The sequence below is a fragment of the Buceros rhinoceros genome, unplaced genomic scaffold (assembly GCF_000710305.1).
Source record: "Buceros rhinoceros silvestris isolate BGI_N320 unplaced genomic scaffold, ASM71030v1 scaffold11009, whole genome shotgun sequence".
Classification (NCBI taxonomy): Eukaryota; Metazoa; Chordata; class Aves; order Bucerotiformes; family Bucerotidae; genus Buceros; species Buceros rhinoceros.
The window spans coordinates 1-21,218 of record NW_010433318.1 but is presented as its reverse complement, the minus strand read 5'-3'; the positions used below and the strand labels follow the sequence as shown (position 1 = coordinate 21,218).

General features: G+C 40.0%; 1 protein-coding gene across 1 annotated transcript; it reads right to left on the bottom strand.

Annotated features, from left to right (window-relative positions):
• Positions 1-3,156: 3,156 nt before the first annotated feature.
• On the bottom strand, positions 3,157-18,813 carry LOC104500424 (protein transport protein Sec23A). Its single transcript, XM_010144066.1, has 19 exons — positions 18,591-18,813; positions 17,623-17,680; positions 17,280-17,366; positions 16,398-16,634; positions 16,214-16,293; positions 15,162-15,306; positions 14,670-14,828; positions 13,985-14,100; positions 11,970-12,093; positions 11,329-11,409; positions 10,241-10,330; positions 9,513-9,619; positions 8,684-8,837; positions 7,957-8,034; positions 7,399-7,560; positions 6,117-6,203; positions 5,353-5,508; positions 4,850-4,915; positions 3,157-3,369 (listed from the first exon to the last, which is right to left on the bottom strand). Exons 1-19 carry the CDS (start codon positions 18,809-18,811, stop codon positions 3,280-3,282), a joined length of 2,298 nt encoding a protein of 765 aa, XP_010142368.1. The 5' UTR covers positions 18,812-18,813; the 3' UTR covers positions 3,157-3,279.
• Positions 18,814-21,218: the final 2,405 nt, after the last annotated feature.

Genomic DNA, 21,218 nt, shown 5'->3' with positions numbered 1-21,218 from the left:
GCCTGGTTTTCATTGCTCTTCAGTGAAGATGCCCAGCGGTAAACAAACACTCCGGGGATGTGGCTGAAGTGACTGATCCCAAGCCACCATGAAGACCCTGGTTATCTTTATTGCTTTGTAAACATGTTTACTGTAAACATGTGTCAAAGCTGTTGAGAAGGCTAATTCTAATAGAAGAGGGTAAGAATAAAAAGAGAAAGTACTGGAACTGGAGGGTTGGGGGAGAAACCAGTCACGTAGATAAGCAGGGCCAACTGGCTTCCTGTGGTGGGGTGGATGAGAAAGCACTAATTTAAAAACCCAAGGTGAACACCACAACGTCTACAAATAAGGTGCTGGAAGTGCCAGGTCTGACCTCACCATGTGGAAGTCTTCCAGCTTCCAAATCAGTCCACACAGGTCTGTCCAGAAAAGTCCTGAAGAGCAGCCAACCATCAAAACATGCACATACCAGTTATACCAAGGGTACCATAGCTGCAAGGTTTGAGAAAGCTGCGTCACATTTTGTGTATTTGTTAAAAACTGATGAAAAAACAACGTTCCTTTTTGATTAAACTTGATACACCACTCTATTATATCCGAAATACATTTATTAGAATAAAAGTGAATGGAATATTTATAAGCATCACAGAACACTGCCAAGAATAAAAACAGTGTTTCTATTCGATTCCTTGTGAACATACTATTGTGTTAACCAAAAGGAAGTTAATGGAGAATTAAAATCCATCCTATTACTAGGACACAATTCATGCTAACATTTGTAAATTAACTAACGGAGATATGTCATCACTTACAATACTGACCTACTTGATAAAATAATCTGTCACCGAGCCATCTCCTAACCACTGTAATGAGCTCCAGTTAAACGTAGCAGCTTCCATTCAACAGCACGCTTCAGAAACGGCAGACTCTGTGTGCTTTGTGACTAGAAGTATGCTCCCATTCCTAAGGGTACAGAGAAGAGCTGATAGGAAGAGGGGGAAAAAGAGTGAAAAGGACATTATTAAAGTAGTTCAGTCAATACAGTAAACTGAAGACCTAATCTATTGGATCTCAGTCTGAGCAGCACACGGGGAAGATTGCTGCCTTCTTTCCTGTGGGTACTCGCACGTGGGCAAGTCCTGCAGAAGAGTCACCTTGTCTGGTAATGTTGTTTTACTGCCATCACCTAAGAAAGAGAGAGATTTGCTCATATTCCCCATGTGGGGGGATCAGTTCAGGCTACCACAGTGGTCAGAAATCCATCCTGCAGAAGCCAACTAGAAGGAAAAAGCAAACTAACTTTTACAGGAACTTGACAGAAAACTGAACGACTCAAAGGCAGAAATAATTTGCTGTTTTTGTTGTGACAAGCTTGTCCTAGATCTAGAGGGATTCTTATAATGGAAGCTTTGTAACACTGCATTTACATGAAGTTTTTACTGTCATGAATATCTCCATCTTTGTTGCAGGTTATCACAGGATTAGCTAATAAACAGGCCTGCTGGCTTTTCAAAATGTTGTGGACAATGTTAGATACTTGAAGTTACGAAAGAAGTTAATGTTGCCAAGAGACTGGATATAAGAACCTGTCAGAAGGTGACAGCTGGTTTAAGGGTGGGAAGGAAAGCACAAAACCCCCATCCATTATCATGAGTTGGTGATGAATTGATTTATTGCTCAAACAGTATTAAACTGCCAAATAAACCGGAGATACCTAGTGTTATGGGGAAAAAAAAGCTATTTATTAGCAAAACCAAAACAAAGTCAAGGCGGCTACTGAATTTTTTCCTCCTAAACTGCCACCAGTGTGAACAGTTCAGTATGACTGGGAATTAAACAAGTTTGACACAAATTATGACAGGAATAAACATGGTAAAGTTATTCCAGATTTTATCATTACTACCTTTATTTCCACATTTCATTTCAAGCACCATCAGAAATCAGCACAATAAATACAAAAAGCAAGAGAAAACCATGTGTTTTATTTGTATCGAGGCAGAGGGAGCTCATCTCATTCACATCAAAGAAATGGAGAGCACTTGATTTAACTGAGTTTTTGAGAATTTACAGAAAACAGAAAAACCCTCCTGCTTATCACACCAGGATATGACTGAATCTCCTATGTGCAAACTCTCCCTTTTCGTTTAAACTTGGCACAATTTTTTTATTGCCCACTACCCCATTTCACATCTTTGCTTGTCCAAGTATCATATAACCTCTGTAAACATGTGGTTTATGTGTAAACTTCAGCGTGTAAATGGGAAAGCGCTCATTTATCCCCCCCAAAATCAAGTATGAACTAAATATCAGATTAATTAGACCATATTCTCTGTAATATTCTCTCAACAAGAACTGCAGCATGTTGAATTCATAAAGAGGATGCAGAAACGAAAAGCAGATGTGCAGTGCCATGCATTAGTGTCATAACAATATAAGGCTATAATAAAAAAGGTCAATTTTATTTTTCTTTTTTTTTTTTTTAAAGACTACATGCCAAGACAAAAATCAGGGCTGTACTCTGAGTCAGTTCAGTTTGGTAGTGTAGGATTTTTTAGCTTAAGCAAAGCGTTCACTTCCAAGCATGTTCACCTGCTGCTGTGTTCGATAATAGATACTTTTGTCAAAAATACAACAACATGTGGATTTGACTTTTGTGCAGTAACAATTTTTTTTTTTTTACTTCTGCATCTTCAAATTCTTTATGTGGAAATAAACAAGAACTCTGTTCCCAAAGAACCAACGAGGGTAAACGGGAAGAAACATTTCAAATTAGACACTCCTAAAAAGAACAGGAACAATAATATCTCTGCAGGAAAGAAAAGTTCAGCAGCCTGTGTCAAAAGACTGGGTTAATACTATTTTTATATGCTTTTTGTTGCTTCTTTGTTCACTTAAGTAGCTATCGGCAGCCTGGAAAGCCCAACACCAAAGATTTCCTTTATTGTTCGATGTGTCTTTGTAGTGCAGAGCAAAATCAACCTCAACCACTGCAAAAGGAAACTGAAATCCCATCCCAAAGTTGTTACAAGTGATCTCAAAGTAATTGTAGTATCACAGGAATTAAAACAACTGTCCTTTTTCCTCTAATTATAACTTAAATCTACTACCTGTCACTTCTACTTCACATTAGAACGTTGGCTTAACGTTGGTAACAAAAGCTTTTCACTGGAAACAACATCTAGTCAGGCAGCTGGTGCATCTCAGAGCATTCCGTCAGGAGAGACACGGAAAAGGGCGAAGGAGACAAAGCTGAAATCTGGCTGTGGCTTCCCTGTGCCTTTAATGCGCCGCAGAATCTCAGGCAGCACTGGAGACAGCGAGTTTCTTCAGATGGTCCATGAACACTTGCAAACTGACATCATCGGTGAGAATGGGTGCTCCAGACTCCTGTAAAACAGAAGGAAACCAGAACTGACTATGCTCGTGGTGAAGAAAAAGCATTTTAAGGTGCAATATGTTCCACTGAATACACACCTGATATATTTAGAAAGACCTCAGAAGCTGGAATGGCTGAAATACTCTGACAAAACCCAGCAGACTGTACATTTACATACATTTTCATATGTTTACATAAATTCAGGCATCAACCACAACTAGACTCTCTTCCATATTGATGCAAACAGCAACGAGCTGCAGTATAGCAATACACTGATCTCGACCACAAAAACATCCAGAGATTCTGACAGCTGCCAAATATTGACTTACAAATTTTTAAAGGCAAATAAAACTGCCATGTGGTTCCTCTCTCATTCCTCTCAGTGGAGCAGACAAACATGAGAGAAACAGCAACATGCCAAGTAACACAACGAACAAATCAGGATCTCTCAGTGATGCTCAGACCGATCAAAACAGCAAAAGGAGGACACAAATCCACCAAGGGTCTGCCTGGGTTGACACTGAGTGAAGGCCAACCTGCTTTCTCAAGGAGAGCTGGGCCAGCTCTGCGCCACCCCTGAGAAACACCAAACCAAATGGCTGAAGCTGACACCACAGCAATATCAGACCACAAAAAATGGTTTGTGATGGCGGCGAGGTGAGAATGATGTTCCCCTTCCAAACCTGCCAAAAGCTAAGCCTGAGCTCCCTTATTTAAGAAGCCACAGAGGAATTACTAAATCTGGGGCAGGATATGATTTGCCATCTCGTGTCTTACACGTGGAAGGACAGTTCACCATCCTCTTCCCTCATTTCATTACAGTATGAAAAACCAAACTAGCCAATCCATCACCCCACTCCAAACATGGTTTCAGTGGTGCGTGAGTGCCCTCCTCAGGTCAACGTGGACTACAAATTTTTCTGTACACTTGTTTAAGCGATGTGCAAAATAAAATTACACAAAACAATCCAGGAAGCTCAAGAGAAAAACAAGAGCAAATACTGTTTCGTTTGCTCACTAATTAAATGAGCAGAGAACAGTTACTCTTAAAGTACAGTCAATATGTAGCTTCAATGGTCTGATGCTGTTACATCTTCATGAGAAAATGACACTGCACCGGTGCTCACCCACAGCAGTGGTTCTCCTCCCACTATAAAAGCTGAATGTGGAAGAACATGGGATGCAATGTTCAAGAAGAGAAGCTGCTCCAGAAAGCTGGTGGCATCAGGCCAAAACTGTGTTTCTTTATCAGCTTCAAGGCTTGACATTAGTACTTGTAAGTACATAATGTGTGACTTGATTTCTGAAATAGGGATAGAGAAGTCCCCATCCCTGGAAGTGTTTAAGAGACATGTAGAGGAGGGATACGGTTTAGGGACCCTGGCAGTGCAGGGTGTACCATCGGACTCAGTGATCTTAAAGGTCTCTTCCAACCAGATGATTCTATGATACTATAAAGCATGCAAGCTTCACCAGCGGATTCACACTTACCTGTCCCCACGCATACATATTGTTGTGAGTCTGAGAGGGATTTACTTTTGAAAGCAGGAAACGAGCCTTTAAAGAATAAAATACAGGCAATGAATTAATCTCAAATAGAAGCTTTTGTACTCAGAAAAAATAATGTGTATGAAATAAGTCTATTAGTTGGAGATATGTCTATTATGTTTTTATTTGGAGATAACGGGCACAGAGACCTATTCAGAAGAGCAAGGAGCACCTCTATAAATAAAGTAACTTTTCTGTCCTACACACCTCACACAAGGAATATGAGAGTCAAAGTCAATGTGGTAAAAGTAGTAATAAATAACAAATTAGGCAAAAAGCTATTATTAATACATCTGGCTCTGCAAAGCTTTAAAGTTCAAAATGTTCACTTGCAATTGACATGTGTTTTAGCACAGAAATGAATGTTTACCACTAAAAAAAAAAAAAATCTCCTGACATTGCTAACACATCGCTTCCTAGATTATAGAACATACACTGTGCCCTACCTGGCTTCCTCCATGCTCCGTGTCAATGTATCTGGGCATTGGAAACCTGGAATGGAGGATTTCTTGGGCATCATCTATTGGAGCTTGCAGCAAGTGGTGAAAATTCTCATATTCCGGCATATCTTGGTAACCTGATTTACGCCACTGGGCTATGGTCTGGGGACAGGGGGAAGAAAGAAGTTTAGAACCGATTCACCCATCGTCCTTAGAATACACACGGGCTTTTCAGAGGAGAATGTGCCATCGCTGGTTTCTTCTCTGTTGCTGAGTCTCATTGCTGGCTCTCACCTGAGCTACGCTGCAGCCATGCCTGGCCCTGGCCAGGCACCACATTCATGTGGGCCCCCACCCGTCTAGCACTTGGAGCTGCCTCAGCCCCACTGACATCTCTGATGATCTGGACTGGAGGTTGAGCCTGGCTCCTGTCTAGAAGCTGCCTGCCTTGCTCAGGTACTGCGGGGCCAAGTCCTCACTGGTGAGGGTCTGCCTGCCTTGCAGTCATGCTCTGTACCCCCTTCCCCTTCCCTCAGGAAGCAGCCTGCCCCTGCTGCTTCCTGACAGCACCTTACAAAAACACAGAGTTTTCTAGTTAAGAAGTGTTAAAATTTAGTAACTACTTTAAAAAGTGCAGCCATGAGGACATGATCCAGAATAGCATCAAACTCTCAGATGAAAGGTCAAGCACTAGGGGTGCGTTACCTCCGCTTTCGTAACGCAGCACTCCCACAGAAAAGGATATTTAGGTGATAAATGACAACTCTTACCTCTCCGTGATAAATCAGGATCTGGAAAAAGGTGTCCATGAGGAGAATGCGATCTGGTAAAATGCTGCTGCTATCCAGAAGAACAGGCTAAAAGTTAAAAACAAAATGTTATAAAATAAATAAAATGGCATTACCACCTTTTTGAATCAGTCACTGAATCTTCAAACCTTTTCCACTCACTCACTAAAGCTCCGTACTTGCTTGTTTTCATGTTATACATCTGCAACCCACACAACTCACACAGTATCAGCCTGATTCGGAATATGTAACTTCATGGAAGGAATAAAGTGTATTCAAGAGCTGAAACCTCTTCCATTATTATGCGCTTTTTTAGTTTTTCGAGTTCCTCCATGTTTACCTATACAACACCATTAGTCTGAACAATATTTCAATGTATAAAGATTCAGTACTTGAATTCAAGTATAAGATTTGGGGGTTATTTGGGTTTTTTTAGTCTTGTCCTTGCAGCTGCTACTACTGTGCACGTCTCTCCACCAACAGTGTATATAGTAAATACTCATGATTTATGAAATCTAACATACTACTTAAGGTATTTATTCACCTTTTTAAGGGCAGTGACACTATGTTGACACTGTCTGATTTAACTGAATACGATTTAATTGGATCCATCTTATTAGGGATACCAAAAATATTAACTATTCCAAGAATCAAACAAAAGATTATTACTCATTCTGCACTGAGGTGTCAGCTGCTCCTGTGCATCACCCACGTGACCACTTGTTATTCATACGTGGAAGAAGGATCTCACACCTGAGTAGCTCTTCACAAACTACCTCATTACTCTAAACTCCCCGTGAAAGGTCAGCTGAAAGGTTCTGTACCAAATCTATTCATCATGGTAACCACATCACATTAGCAGCTTTGGATGAACACATTAAGATAAAGGGAATTTTGTCTATTTCAAGAAAACCTCAACTTTTCTCTCAAACTCCACAAAAAAAGTACATTTGGAAATAAAAACTTTTTTGTTGATGTTTACATTCTGGCACCAGAGAAAGAAAACTCCTAGAACTCTAAAGAACTAACAATTCCTTAGCTTCAAACATCATCTCTTCGCAAAGTGACCTTTGTTCTCAAGACTATGCCACACCAGAATTCTAAGATACACCTTGTTCATAGCATGGTCTGGCTGAAATGAGGATGCTTTCACATGCACCACATTTTAAACCACCATATTTGATTGTATTTAACAGCGAGGACAACAATCATCTCTCTCTAAAGAGCACCTGTGAAGCTACTATTCTGTTATAAATACAGATACCTCAGGAGGTCCGTTGAAAGAGTACGCATAAAGAATTGGCTGAACCATGATAAGAGACTGGGTTAGATCTTGACGCATAAAATGGTGACGATAGTAGGAGCTCTCATCTGGACTGTTGTTAAAAACTTGTAAGAAAGGAGATCTTCTCAAGTGAAACATAAACTGCAACACAAAAAACATTTGTTTGAAATTTCGAAGATAAAAAGGAGAGTTGTACAAGGAGAGGAATGTTTTTCACAAACTACTTAAGAGCCATGCCACAACCAAAATGAATTCCAAGTCCTCCAACGTTTCCAGCTGGTAGAGGCATCTTTGACAGTTTTTATATGCTCTCATGAGAGTTAAGACAGAGATCAGAATGGATAGCAGCTTTGAATTAAGAAAAAAGTTAGTATCTCATTCTACAGCACTACACTGATAAATAATACGCCTGAATATTGCCAAAGCCTTCCTTTAAGTTCTACTGTTCCTATGGGGAAGGCTGCCGTGCTTGAACACACGAGTGAAGTTATAGCATGTGAACAGAAAAAAGAACAGACACATCTTCCTTCTACTCACCTGTGGGTAAAGCGAAAAGGTTTCTGAAAATCTGAAAGAGCTTGGATCGTCCTTGTGGTATTCTCCAAATTTCTGACACTGGAGCAAAAGAAAAATTTACCTAAATTGAAAAACACCCTTGCTTGGTCACGCCAAAACTGTTGTTTGTTTTTAATAGGATGTGAGGTGCTTAGAGCTTTGTAAGTGAACAAAAACCTGGCAAAACCACTGACATAAGTTATTTTCTTAACAAGCAGTTATTTCCTCATGTATGAGGCTTTAACAGCTTTGGGGTTTTTTTCTGTAGAAGAGTTAGATCATTAAACAGCCCTAGAGAACATGTTTAAAATTATATTACTAATAAACTACTTACCAATAAAAAATAAAAGCAGAAAATGGAACTTGTGAAAATAAAGAAATTCCATATGGTTTTCTAGACAGTTTTTTTTGCTAAGAAGTTTCTTCTACAGTATCATTATACGCAGCAGGAAGTAGACAAAGCTTTAATTTCTGCTAATGTCATATTATAATTTCTCTCAATTGCTGGCACTTACCAACTGCTGAGGACTGAGGAAACATTAATAAACAAACTAAACCTGCATCTGCTCCTTTTTCCACTTAGAGGAGAAAATCTTAGTTATAGCCACTTGTGGAAATGAAGCATTCAGTTCATCACTGAACACTAATTAAGAATGATACCTCTGGAGACAAGGAACCAGCCTGTCTCTTTTAATATAGCCCTTTTTACCAGCCGTATCAGTTGTCTGTCCAGCCACCGAAGCACATCAGGCCCCTCCTCGGTCTCTGCCCTATACACTGCCAACCGAGCCATGAGAATTGCAGCAGCTTCCTGGTCAAATGATGCCGCAATGTTTTGGATCTGTGTCTGCGCATCTGCCCAGCTGCGGAAGAAAAATACAGGTATTTGCATCACAGTGACAGGAAAGATGTCCAACCTCAAGACAGCACTTCAAAATCAAGGCTCATGCTGGAGCTTCAAAAACCCACTAAGTGTAAATGAGCATCCTCTCAGCAGAGAGACCTGACTCTTAAGCTGAATTTTCATTTGAATTAACCAATCTATAATCTCCTCCATCTCACAAGAAATGTCACTGGACGCCGAAAAACACCTGTAGAGTATTAAACATTACTTTCCAAGGTTGTTAAGTACATTGAATCAAGGAAGCTGCAGGTAAAGGTTATACTTTTTATATATATATATATTTACAGTCCCTGACCTGCAGCACTCTCAGGTTCAGTTGTCATCTTTGCCATGCCCTGAGTCCGACCATCTCCTCAGTTTAGGCCATAGAATTTCACTTTAAGATCATCATTATCATCTAAAATCACTTGGGTTACTTCAGAGCACTCCCATAACATCGTTATACAGCCACTGCAATTGCTCTGAGGAGGAACGGCCCACAGAACAGGAGAGGCAACTGTCTCAAGGGTATGATTGTGCCTTCACCACCTGTGGCACTGCGATTCCCACAAGATTTTCTAACAGGTTTATTAAGACTAAAAGGCAAATAGATATCCTGCTTTTTCAAAAATGGTTCACCACAGGTAAAACCTACTTTCTGGCAACTGTGGTCACTCTGATGCGTCTCTGTCCACTGGAATGCTGGTACTGAGTCACAAACTGGATTGCACCACGTCCTCCTTGAGGAATGGGAGCATTGTGCTAAATAGAGGAGGAAGAAAAACCTAAATGGAGGAGAGTCTCAAGATTTTATAGTATAATTCAAACACATATAATCCAATTAGTAAAAAATTATAAAATTATTTGCAATAGGCAGCTCGAGTTATCTAAAGTCATTGTCTGCATTTACTGAACTATTAAACTTGGAGACTTAAGGGATAGCAGGAGCAACTGCTACCTCTTTCCTTCCACATACCCTTACAGAAACAGCTCTAAAAGGGGCTCTGTACAACTGCTGATTTGATTAGATTCTACTGGAACATCACGTGATCCACTAAAATTACAGGGCAACAAAACCAATACTACCCTAAAATGTTGATTAATGAATCCCAGACAGTGCCACCAAAACATAAAAGCTGGAATCCAGGTGCAAACTGAAATTTCAAAGCTCTGGCCTTTGAAATACAGGTTTATACACTGCTATCAATTAATCCCAAAAGAGAAGGATGGTTGAAATCAGCAGTTACACATCATGACCAGACCTGTTTGAGAGCTCCTAATAAAGAGACTAAAATGAAAAATGGGTAAGTTCAAGTTTTCAGGCTTCAGCAGGCACACAGAATAGAATTAGTGCTTAGCAGAAAGTGGACAACTATTTATTACCTGGTTGACCACCTCAAAGTACAGTGCAAGTGTTGTAGTAGGATTAAGTCCACAAATCTTCCACTGACAAGTACCTCCTGTTCCAATCTCCTGCAGAAAGATTTTGTAATACTTTTTACAAACCACAAGTTTTACCTTGTTTGTGACAGTAGAACATCTGGCCATCTCTCAGCAGGACACAATGGCAAGGCAACAGACATGAATTCACAGTTAAATTTTCTGTTACCTTCTATGATTTAGATATGTAGCTTAAACAAGGAGATGTAAATGTAATTGGTTTTGGGGGGCTTAACTTTTGTTGTAATCTATACAGTCCTTCAGGTGATAAGAAAATCTGTTACCAGACCACTAAGGAAAAAACCAAAGTTGATTATATTGAGATTTTTGGCCCACGAAGATGCAATCACAAATACAAAAAAGCAACATGAAAAATGCTTGATTAAAGAAGGCGACTTGAAAGCATTTTCCTACTGCAAAATGCTCTCATATGCAGATTGTGAGGAACAAAAAGTCTTTTCAAATATAAGACATTTGCAGGAATTGTTTTTGATTAGTAATCACCTGCAGAATTAAGCTGTATTAATACCATCGGATAAGAAAATCAGTGATGATTGTAGTCTTATGTAAATATAAAGGAGTTGCTTCAGGAGCCTGTAATAGCTGGGTATTCTAATCAATTAAACGTGCATTTGGTGAAACAGCAACACAAACGGGAAGACAGGGCCAAGATAAAGAGGGATGTTTCCATGGTCTAGTGTCCTCCTGTTCTCTCAGTCTTTCCAAACAAAGTATTTTTAGGGTTCTGTTTGGATAAAAGGACATAGCTCTGATTTTAACTGCAAGTAACAAGGGACCTGCAAGGTCAAATACAGTTTGAACCTAATCTAGAATGTGAATCTAATCTAGTAGTGAACAGGATCCTATCCAAAAGAAAACCCAGTCCTTGCACATATTGAATTTAAAACTAAAAAGTAAACACTGTTTGTTCCATCTATGGAAAAGTTTCAGCCTCTCTTCAAATCCAGTAACCCTAAATCCTGTTTTTCCATTGCAGGTCATTATCTCCGTTTTCAGCAAAGTTCACTTACATTTTCTGAGACACAAGGTCCTTTAGCGTTGAGTGAGACACAGGGTCCAATCGCTCCTGAAACCTTTACTTCTCTTGAAGTCTTTATATTTGGAAGAAAAACATACATTAATATGACATGTAAGAATTCATCGACATTTTAAGATTAGTTAGTAAAAACCTCATCATGTATCAGACGCTTGATACCTTTAGGAAATGTTATACATATAATAACACTTGATACATTTAGAGAATCTTTCCATGCTCTCACTTTCTCTACTTTATTATGTATGTTTGCTGTATCAGTGAGTACATCTGAAATAATGGCATGAACGTAAATTGAAACATGGAGAAAAGCTGCTGTGATTTATAAACCAGAGTCTAGAAGGTATACAGGATAATGTCTGTTTTCTAGCAAAGTTATTAAAATATGCACAAGATGAGATTAAAACTGAAGAGTAGTAAGCCAGGCCTATACATACCCCACAATGAATTTTTCTCCTAAACATATTTAGCTAAAACCAAAATCTGGTAATTTACATTCTTTCAGTGTCATTTTCCAGTCTGAAGTGATCTGTACATCCCTAAAGGGAAAGGATCCCACAGTTCATAGCCACCCTATTCCCGTGTTTCACAAACACATTGATTTTTTTGTATTCTTACCTTTATTTCTAATGTGCCACCAAATCCCATTTTAAATTGTCCTTGCATATCCTTTGTGAATACCCTCTGAAAGGTTTGCTTGAATAAAGAGGTATTGAAAGAGTCTCCCATCACCATGTAGCCTCTAGACAACAACAAACAAAACCCTCAAGTTAAAATAAATTACTTTTGTATGATTTAGCATATATATAACTTATTTCTATTAAGGACTATAACTAAGACTGTACACTGTGAGGTACATCTTTGTCTTAATATGGGACTATCACTAAATTAATACCCTGCTGCAATGTAAAGAATGAAATTTTTAAGTGAGCTTCTTGCCCAGTCTGCATCTTAAGGTCACTGTGATTATAACATATAACAAAAATCTTTCACTGGGAAAATACTATACCAGACTTCAACACTATGAATGTCTCTCAATGTTGTCATGCAAAGTCAATTTACATCCAATACCTAGTGTTCCAGACTTACTTCCACCCCATTTTATTTTGCATAGTTCACTCATGATTTCAGACTTAAAACTATGCTCAAGAAACATGACTTATTTTTATGCCTAGAATATTTGGTGGTTGTAGCTGCAACAGTTGCTGCTTATCACGAAGTAAGACACACTGAATTTAGGAAACAGTAAAGGGAGATATTATTTTCATTCATCCAAAAATATTAATTAAATCATGTTAATAGAATACGTTAATGGGTCAAACATTAGAACCAAAAAATGTCATTTAAGATTTCAGGTGGATACTCAAAGATAGACGAAAATAGACATGGGCAGAAACAGAAATTCCTCCCTGTACGCAGGATGATACCAAAGAGAAAATTGAAATAGCTGTAGGAGAAACAGACACAAACTACACATTAAGGCTAGTTTTGCTGGACAAGCAGAAACAGAGGAAGGCGAGTCACAAGAGCAGACAGAAAGAGCAAAATTACACTGTAGTAAATAGAAAAATACAGCTTGAGTTTGCTACAGGAAAAGAACAGGAGTCATATATGCCAGTTAAGTCATAACTATAAATATTCTGAGCACTGGAAGCTCCCAAGCTAAGGCTACACGCACAGCTCTGAAAAGAAGCAACCATCAGCGATTAGCGTGGTCACGCTGGCCTGGAACTCAGTGGCGTGTGTTCATCACAACCTGTGGCTGCAACTCTCATTCTTCTCAGTATACCTAAATATTAGCACATGCTTTGGATCCTCTGTCACAGGAAGATCTTGACAGGCAACTAAGGTGGCCTGTTACCCACAGATATACCAGTTATTAAACTGATAAGCAAAAATGCTTCACTTAATTTTACGTGCAGTTGGGATTGACAAAGCTAACAATAACAAGCAGGAAAAATGAGCTCAACAAAACAATCCAGACGCCTAACCTAAAACTCAAACGGTATAGAAAGCAGGTGGCTGCACTAGTAAAGACAAAATATTATGAGTGCAGAGAAGACTTTCAGAAAGAGAAAGAAAAGGCAGTCTCTGAAAAAATACGGAGGCAGGATTTACAAAATGAATAAGGTACTTATCACGCAAGCAGGAGTCAAAAGCTATCCCAGACTGTCAATGTGCACAATGGGAAGCGTGAGGGTGTCATCCCCAGTGACAGCTAACAGCGGAGTGGCTTCATGAGAAAGACTAGAATTTGCTTCGATCATGTTACAGTGAACTGATGGCAAGACAAGGTGGAGGGAATACAAGACCACATCTGGAATGTGGAACTGCACAGAAGCAAAAATCAGGAGCAAAAATCATATACCTGATAATCACTTAAGACAGCAGTTGAACCTATGAAGACAGAAGAAGGGCATAAACAAGACACTAAGAATAGCACAGGGTTTTGTACCACTCTGAACAGCAAGAGAATGAAGGATGACAGGTCATTGCCTTCACAGTTTACACATACACACCCTGAAAAGAAAAACAGCAGCAATGCATAGGACAGTGGTTCTTGTTAAACAATTTTATAAAAATAAACAGGTGCATCTTCAGTTAGATCATCTTAGAAGCGGATAGACACATACCCAGTGTAGTTGGGACAACACTTCATCTCCAGAAGCCCAGTCTGATCCAACGCACATGCATAGATGTCAATAACATGACCGTTCGTTGCAGCCCGATTAGCCAGGGCTTCAAAATGCTAAATCCAAGATGAAAATACAGTTCCTAAGAATTCTCCTCATCTTTATATTAAATCCTAAACCCCAAAATTTTTGTCATATAACATTATCAGACTTTATTCACATCATGTTCTAACACAAGCTGAAAGAGTATGTTTTCCTGAAGTTAAAATTAAGACTGGTATTTCCAACACTTGCAGTATTTTTTCTGAGCTGAGAACCTGACTCAGTTTAGACGGACCAGTGCTTAAACTAGAAATTTACCTTCATTCTCCCTTTTTAAACCTTGCATTAAGTACTAGATCCAACTCAGAATTCACCTTCCTCAAGTGTCTATAATGGCAGGTGCCTGTGACGGAGCTGTTTAAGCTTCTGTTGAATTCATCTTAACTGATTCCAGCAAGTTTTGGGTGCAGTTCACCTGCCCAGATGCACACTGAAGATGACATGAACTACATCTAAACTGTACTCTATTCAGAGATGGGTAAACAAAGCCACACAATTCCCACCTCTTTATGCATTTGCTACTACTAACAGAGTTTTACTTACTGGTAAGATGCCTAAAATGTCCCCCACCATCATGTCTTACCTTCGTACCCTTTTTAACATATTTAGCGTTGTCTTTTTCAATGTCATGCCAGGATCGTATAGGTAACTTCAACTCATCCCCTACAACCATGCCAGGTCCTTGCGTAGCTGGTCCTCCAATGAACATCATTATACGTGCACCCGTGTTAGGAAAAGTGCACTGCAGGAAATGAAAGAAAAATACAATCATCGGGTTTTGCTACAAATGGAACAAAAGAAACAGCTATGTGAGTATTTATGGCCTTGAGAGGATTCTAACAATAACTATACTTTTTCCCTCCCCAGAATTAAATGGGCCACTAATTCAAAATCTTGATTTTGCCTCATTAAAATGTGTAAACACCTACAATTTTTTTGTGTGTGACGGATAATCTCTGCCAGAATCATTACAAAAATCTAATTGATTATTAAGGTTTTTACATATTGATTGTGGCAGCTTTTTTGCCACAAGATCATCTCTACATATCAGCAGAACCATACTTAGAGCTGTTACCTCAAGGAGCCCTACAGCTATCGAAAGAGCGACTCCAGAGGAACGTAAGGGCCGTTTTCCTTGTGGAACAGGCCAAGGATCCCGTTGCAGCTCACCCAAAAGATCAGTAAGATTCATATCAATTTTCTGCACTGGTTGTAAAAATCTGTAAACAAATACATGGAATTAGTTTAGATTCAAGCTGTTAAATAAAAATTGTACCAGCTGCTCACCAGCCATGTCTAACTCCAGACTGCAGTCTGGATTCAGAGCCCTGTCTCTGCCTCAGCAAGAAAATGCAGTTTGGTATTCCTACACAGACAGCACACTCAGCTTAAGAAGTTCAGCAAAGAGCTCGTAAAACAAAAACACGCAGACTCCGAGATGTCACCACTATCCCAAAAGAACCCCATCTAGTCAAAGGAACACAGCAGGTGGTGACCTAAGAGTCTCAGAACGAAACTCAAGTCCCACTACTTTAGTGAAAATCAAAGATCAGAAGAAACAGTAACACATAAAGGATTTTTTGTGCTCTCTGCTTCAGGCTGCCTTCCAATAAACAGCTGCATTTGTAGACAGGGACTCCAAAACTGTCTCTTTTTTATCTTTTTAACGATTTCTTTTATGCCATGGTGGAATACACAAGAGAATGAAACCCCAACCCGCAATTCCCAAATGAGACACAGAGCAGGAGAGGAAAGGAGCAGAAGAGAGAGAAAAAGGGATAGCAAAACGATATCCACGTAGAGGGGGGCACAAAAGCAGCTATGAACACTCCCCAGTATATCAGTCAAGAGAAGCATCACTATTTACAGATCTGTGATGTGCCTCTATAATGTTCTCTCACAACGCTTCCAATCTTCCATCATTCAGATGGTTTTACCACCACCCATTAAGTCTTTTCATCCAATACAAACTGTGAGAAACAGACTATAGCCATTAGTCTCCCAGTAAATTTGTGCCTGATCAAAAGGTTCGACTGTCAGTTACTATTTTCACTGTCATAAAATGTTAAGTTTCCTGGTAAATCAGTGTAGTTCAAGTATGTTTTTTAGATGTTTTAAGCACCTTACCTGTTAGAAGGTGGTGGCTGCTGCACTTGAGGACCCCGACCAACTTGTGAAACAGCTACTTTTGTAAGCCCCAGCATTTCCTGTAGACAGAATGTAAGATTTGATTACAAAATTTGTTTGCAGACTATTTGAAGTTCTTCACCATCATCACCTTGATTTCTTTTTGTCTGCTTTTGTGCATTACCTGCAGCTGTTTTGCAGACAGGTCCTTTGTTCCTCTGAAGACGTAACATTTGGAAATTCCTTCACAGCCAAGCTCATGAACTTGCACCATTCGGCCAAAGGTAATGAGACCTACTAACGCAGTTGGTGGCAGGAGACTAAGGGACATTTGCATGGATTCCTTCAGAGCTTGCAAGTCTTCATCTTCCATGCAAGTGTCCACAACATAAAGAAATATCAGAGGCATCTGAGGCCCACGCTGTAAGAAAGGCAGATATAACCACATAAAGAGCAAATCAAACAGTTACAGAATCATACGTGAACAAATAACAGTATGTTTTGTAAAAGTTTTAAGTTTAATGATGTCAATGTTCCATCTAACTTAGCTCCTTTGCAAGTAGTAATTAATATCTGAGGCCAAAGGGGAATGAAACCCCTTCCATTTGCTGTACTATGGGGAAATATCCCCCTTCCTTCGCATTTCAAGAGTTGGCAAAAAGTAAAGATTCTGTCCAGTCCTCGCTCTTCGTAATGCGAATGACTCACTGAAGCCTTACAGATTTTAATCCTCAAAATGACACTTAGAGATTACAGATTTGCAACTGCAATTTTGCATGGCACACACACAAATCAAACTGCTGGTAAAGAAACAGACCTAAGAGAAACGCTGCCTTTGGGAGAGACCTCTCTTTTCCCTTTTGTTTTTGAACCAGTCTTATTAGTCATCCTCATGTCCTGTCAAAAAGATGTTTTTCATTTCCAATCAATGCATAAATGTTCAACCCACCAACAAGCACATACAGACTCACAGTCACGAAAATGGAGTGAGGAAATCAAACTGAAATGAATTCTTTTTGTCTGTTACAAGGCTATAGACGTTAAAGATCTTATTTAACAATTTTACCTGTACTACATATTCAATGCTGGAGAACTGAGGCAAGAGTTCAGCTGGCTGGTTCATTTCAGATATGCCAGCATAAGTAGGAGGGAACTGCAAATAAAAAGACAGAAATTCATTTTAAATAAAAAATTATGACTTCTACGTAAAACAAAACCATAGGCATGGACTATCCTCTACAACAGATGTTCACTGGCGCTGTCATGAGTGCAGTCTATGAAGACACAGCTGCACACTCAGGCTCTTACTGGCATTTTCAGTTTGCAACTGCAATTTGAAAAATGAGGATTTTCACTTTTTCCTTACAATAATAAGATTTTTCTATATCCTGAATGTTTCATTTTCTTACCTGATTTCTCTGATAACAGAAGTTGCAAGCCCAGAGTTTTGCTCGATAATCCACTTGGCTATAAAAACACAATAAGAAAAGTTTATATAGTATGAACAATTCCATTTCACTGACCCTAGAATACGTTTCTTAGTTTTTCAAAAACACACTGGCTTTGAAAAAGCTCCCTCCCAATATACTTGTTCCTAAACACACATATTACAAATTCAAAACACATGCAGATTTACACAGCTCTATCGGGTAAATTATTGTCTTTAGAGAGGAAGTATGGTCTTTGAGGAAAAGAAACAAATAACAAATTTAAGAACACAGAGTCAGCACCTTTATTACAGACTTTCCGCATGGTTTTAGGCAAATCACTTATTCCCATCTTCATTTTTCTTCCAGCCCTCAGTAAAAGACAACCCTTCTGAACAAGTTAGCTTCACTAAGTCCTACTCCCAGGAGAATCAGCCACTGTGTCTGTTTAATACCAAAAGGCAATGTTACATCTGCTTTGAGATTGTCTTTCCTCCCAAGCAGGGACAAGTCATTCACCTAACTGGGTTGGTTCTACAGGATCTTTTATATCATGTCTAATCTCTCACTATCACTCAGTTCCTTTCCATGCCTGTCAAACTCCACCTCAGAAACTATTCTGTTTCTTTTCAATACTCCTGTGATTGGAATGACATGCAAAATGCTCCCTCTACGAACTCACAAAACGTGTAGTTCCAGAAAAAACAGCATACCTAATCACTCATTACATTAATTACTTTGAAAAGACTGTTAAATGAAAGCTGTGTTTTCAGTATATATGTTACATATGTAAATCTATGTGTAGAAACTTCCAAGATCTGAAAGTTTGAGCTGGAAACTCATTTGAAAAGTCCTTGAACTTCCACGCACCAGACCTTCACCACAGTTAAACCAGCACTAAAGATTGTTTGTCAGGTAAAATATCGGCATAGCTTATGTATTAGGTTTACCATAAGGGATTAAGAACAGCTCGACAAGTGGTCCTGCTGCACAAAACTGGCTCATACTGAATAGGAGGCAAATCTGGCCGTTCCTTCAGTGGCGTGAAGAGGGCGGCCACCGGGACCACCATTCTGGTGGCTTCAAGCCGACTTGAGGGCCAAACGTTCCAGCTGAACCGAACTCCATCTCTGTCCTCGTTCTGCTGGATAAATTCCAGGAAGGTTGTCATGGTCAACTCCTTTGTTTATCACTAAAATAAAACAAGAACCATCAGCAGGATGTTGAAACACAAACGTTTTGAATCACTAAATACTGAATGCACTTAATGACAGTCACACGTTCAAACCCTGTAACCGAGTTACAACCCATAAACACTGAGTAGTGCTCTTCAAGTCCTCAAAGCAATGTGCAGAATGCCAAGGTGAAACAAAAAAAATTAAGACACCAACCAGAGGCAACCCAGGAGCAAATCTACGTGTCTCAGCAACTGCAACACAGGGAGCTGTAGGGGACTTTGGGCAGAAGAGCTCTTCCACCATTGCCTTTACTCAAACTGCTGTGAAGCCATCGGGCAGGGAACAAAACTGAGCAAAAGCAAAGGCAGAGAATATCTAAAAGTCATAAATAGTTCTGAGGGATCAGAGACAGAAGATACTTCAGGAAATAGCAGCCTGGTATTTGAAAAGGATGTAGAATTTAAGAAATTTTTGTCCTAATACATCAAAATCTGTCCATGATTTATAAAAAAGGTGAAGGCAATGTACAAACACCACTGTGCAGTGACTAACAGAGTGCACACAGGTACACAAAAGATTTGTTTGGATTTATTAATCCAGCAGTGGGGGTGTCACTGGAACAGGACAACCAGTCAAGACCAGCAGTCACAGAATCACAGACTGGTGGGGTTGGAAGGGACCTCTGGAGATCACCCAGTCCAAACCCCTGCTAGAGCAGGGTCACCCAGAGCAGGTTGCCCAGGATGGTGTCCAGGCGGGTTTGGAGAAGGAGACTCCGCAACCTCTCTGAGCCTAGGCCAGGGCTCTGCCACTCTCAGAGTAAAGAAGTTTTTCCCCATGTTCAGGTGGAACTTCCCCTGTTCCAGTTCATATCCATTGCCCTTTGTCCTGCCGCCGGGCACCACCAAGAAGAGTCTGGCCCCATCCTCTTGACACCCGCCCTTTAGCTATTGATCAGCATTGATGAGATCCCCTCTCAGCCTGCTCTTCTTCAGCTGAACAGATCCAGGTCCCTCAACCTTTCCTAGTCACAGAGATGCTCCAATAGTTCTTTATCTTTCTTGAACTGAGGAGCCCAGAACTGGACACAGGACTACAGATGTGGCCTCAGTCAGGCAAAGAAGAGGGGAAGGAAAACTTCCCTCAACCTGCTGGCTGCTTCTTTTTCAACACTCTTCTTCACGTACCCCAGGATACCATTGACCTTCTTGGCCACAAGGACACATTGCTGGCTCATGGTCAACCTGTTGTCCACCAGGACTCCAGGTCCTTTTCTGCAGAGCTGCTTTCCAGAAGGTTCAACCCCTAACCCATACTGGTTATGGGGTTATTCCTCCCCAGGTGCATGTGCCCCTCTTGCACTTCATTAGGTTCCTCCCCACCCAATCCTGCCTGGCTTCCTCCCTCTCACCACTGAGGCTGAAGGTACCTCACATCCCTGCACTACAGCAGCCTGACTCGGCGTCACACAGAGAGGCCACACCTCAGCGCACAGAGTCACGAGCTGACTATACCTGACTATGAAGGCCTCACTCGCAGGTAAGTAACAGGATCCATGTCATCACTCTAACTAGATGCAACAGAACAGTTAAGACTTTCTAACCATCACAGGGATCAAAAATGTTTGATGTACCATTCAGAAAGCTGAACAAACAGTTTGGAAATACGTTACTTTGAAATGATGTTATTGAGATGCTTCTAGCAGCAACACGAACAGTAACAATAGTTTCTTCAATTCTAAAAGCTCCTCCTTCAATCTCAAGACCTTTATACACTGACATCCCACACATAAACCTGTCCCAATACGCATCATCAAAATAATATCCACTAACCCTTGGAAGCTCATACAAACAAAATCAACATGTTTCTCTTTGTAGAATTTTAAGAGTTCCAGCAGCAATGGACTACAGTTCCTCATATGACCACGTATTTAAATACCACTAAATCTGCACCGTTCATTGTGCACTTTTCTTACAACAAACCTGTTCTTTCAATTTATTACGCATTAGCAATCAGGTAAAAGAGATTAATAATAAACCTTTAATTATATGTTTATGCCAAAACCAGTATTTTGGACACAAATCTATTTTAGTTCCAAGAAGAAATTCAAATATGAGAATGACTTACCTAAAGCAACTACAACTTGTCAAACTGAGTAGCGAAAGTGAAATTCTTGTCAAATACAACCATCCTCCAAACTTGCTCTCCAGTTTTGTTCACGGAGGACTTTTTTTATATGTAAGAACCCACCCAAATTAAAAACCACACATCCAAATGCAGCAGGCCCTGCCTGAGCCCCGGTTTTATACAGCTTTACCTACACCGCCAGGCACCCGTCCAGAGCCCCCGGCAGCGGCACAACGACCCCGGTACAGAGGAGCTCCGGGACCAGAGAGCTGC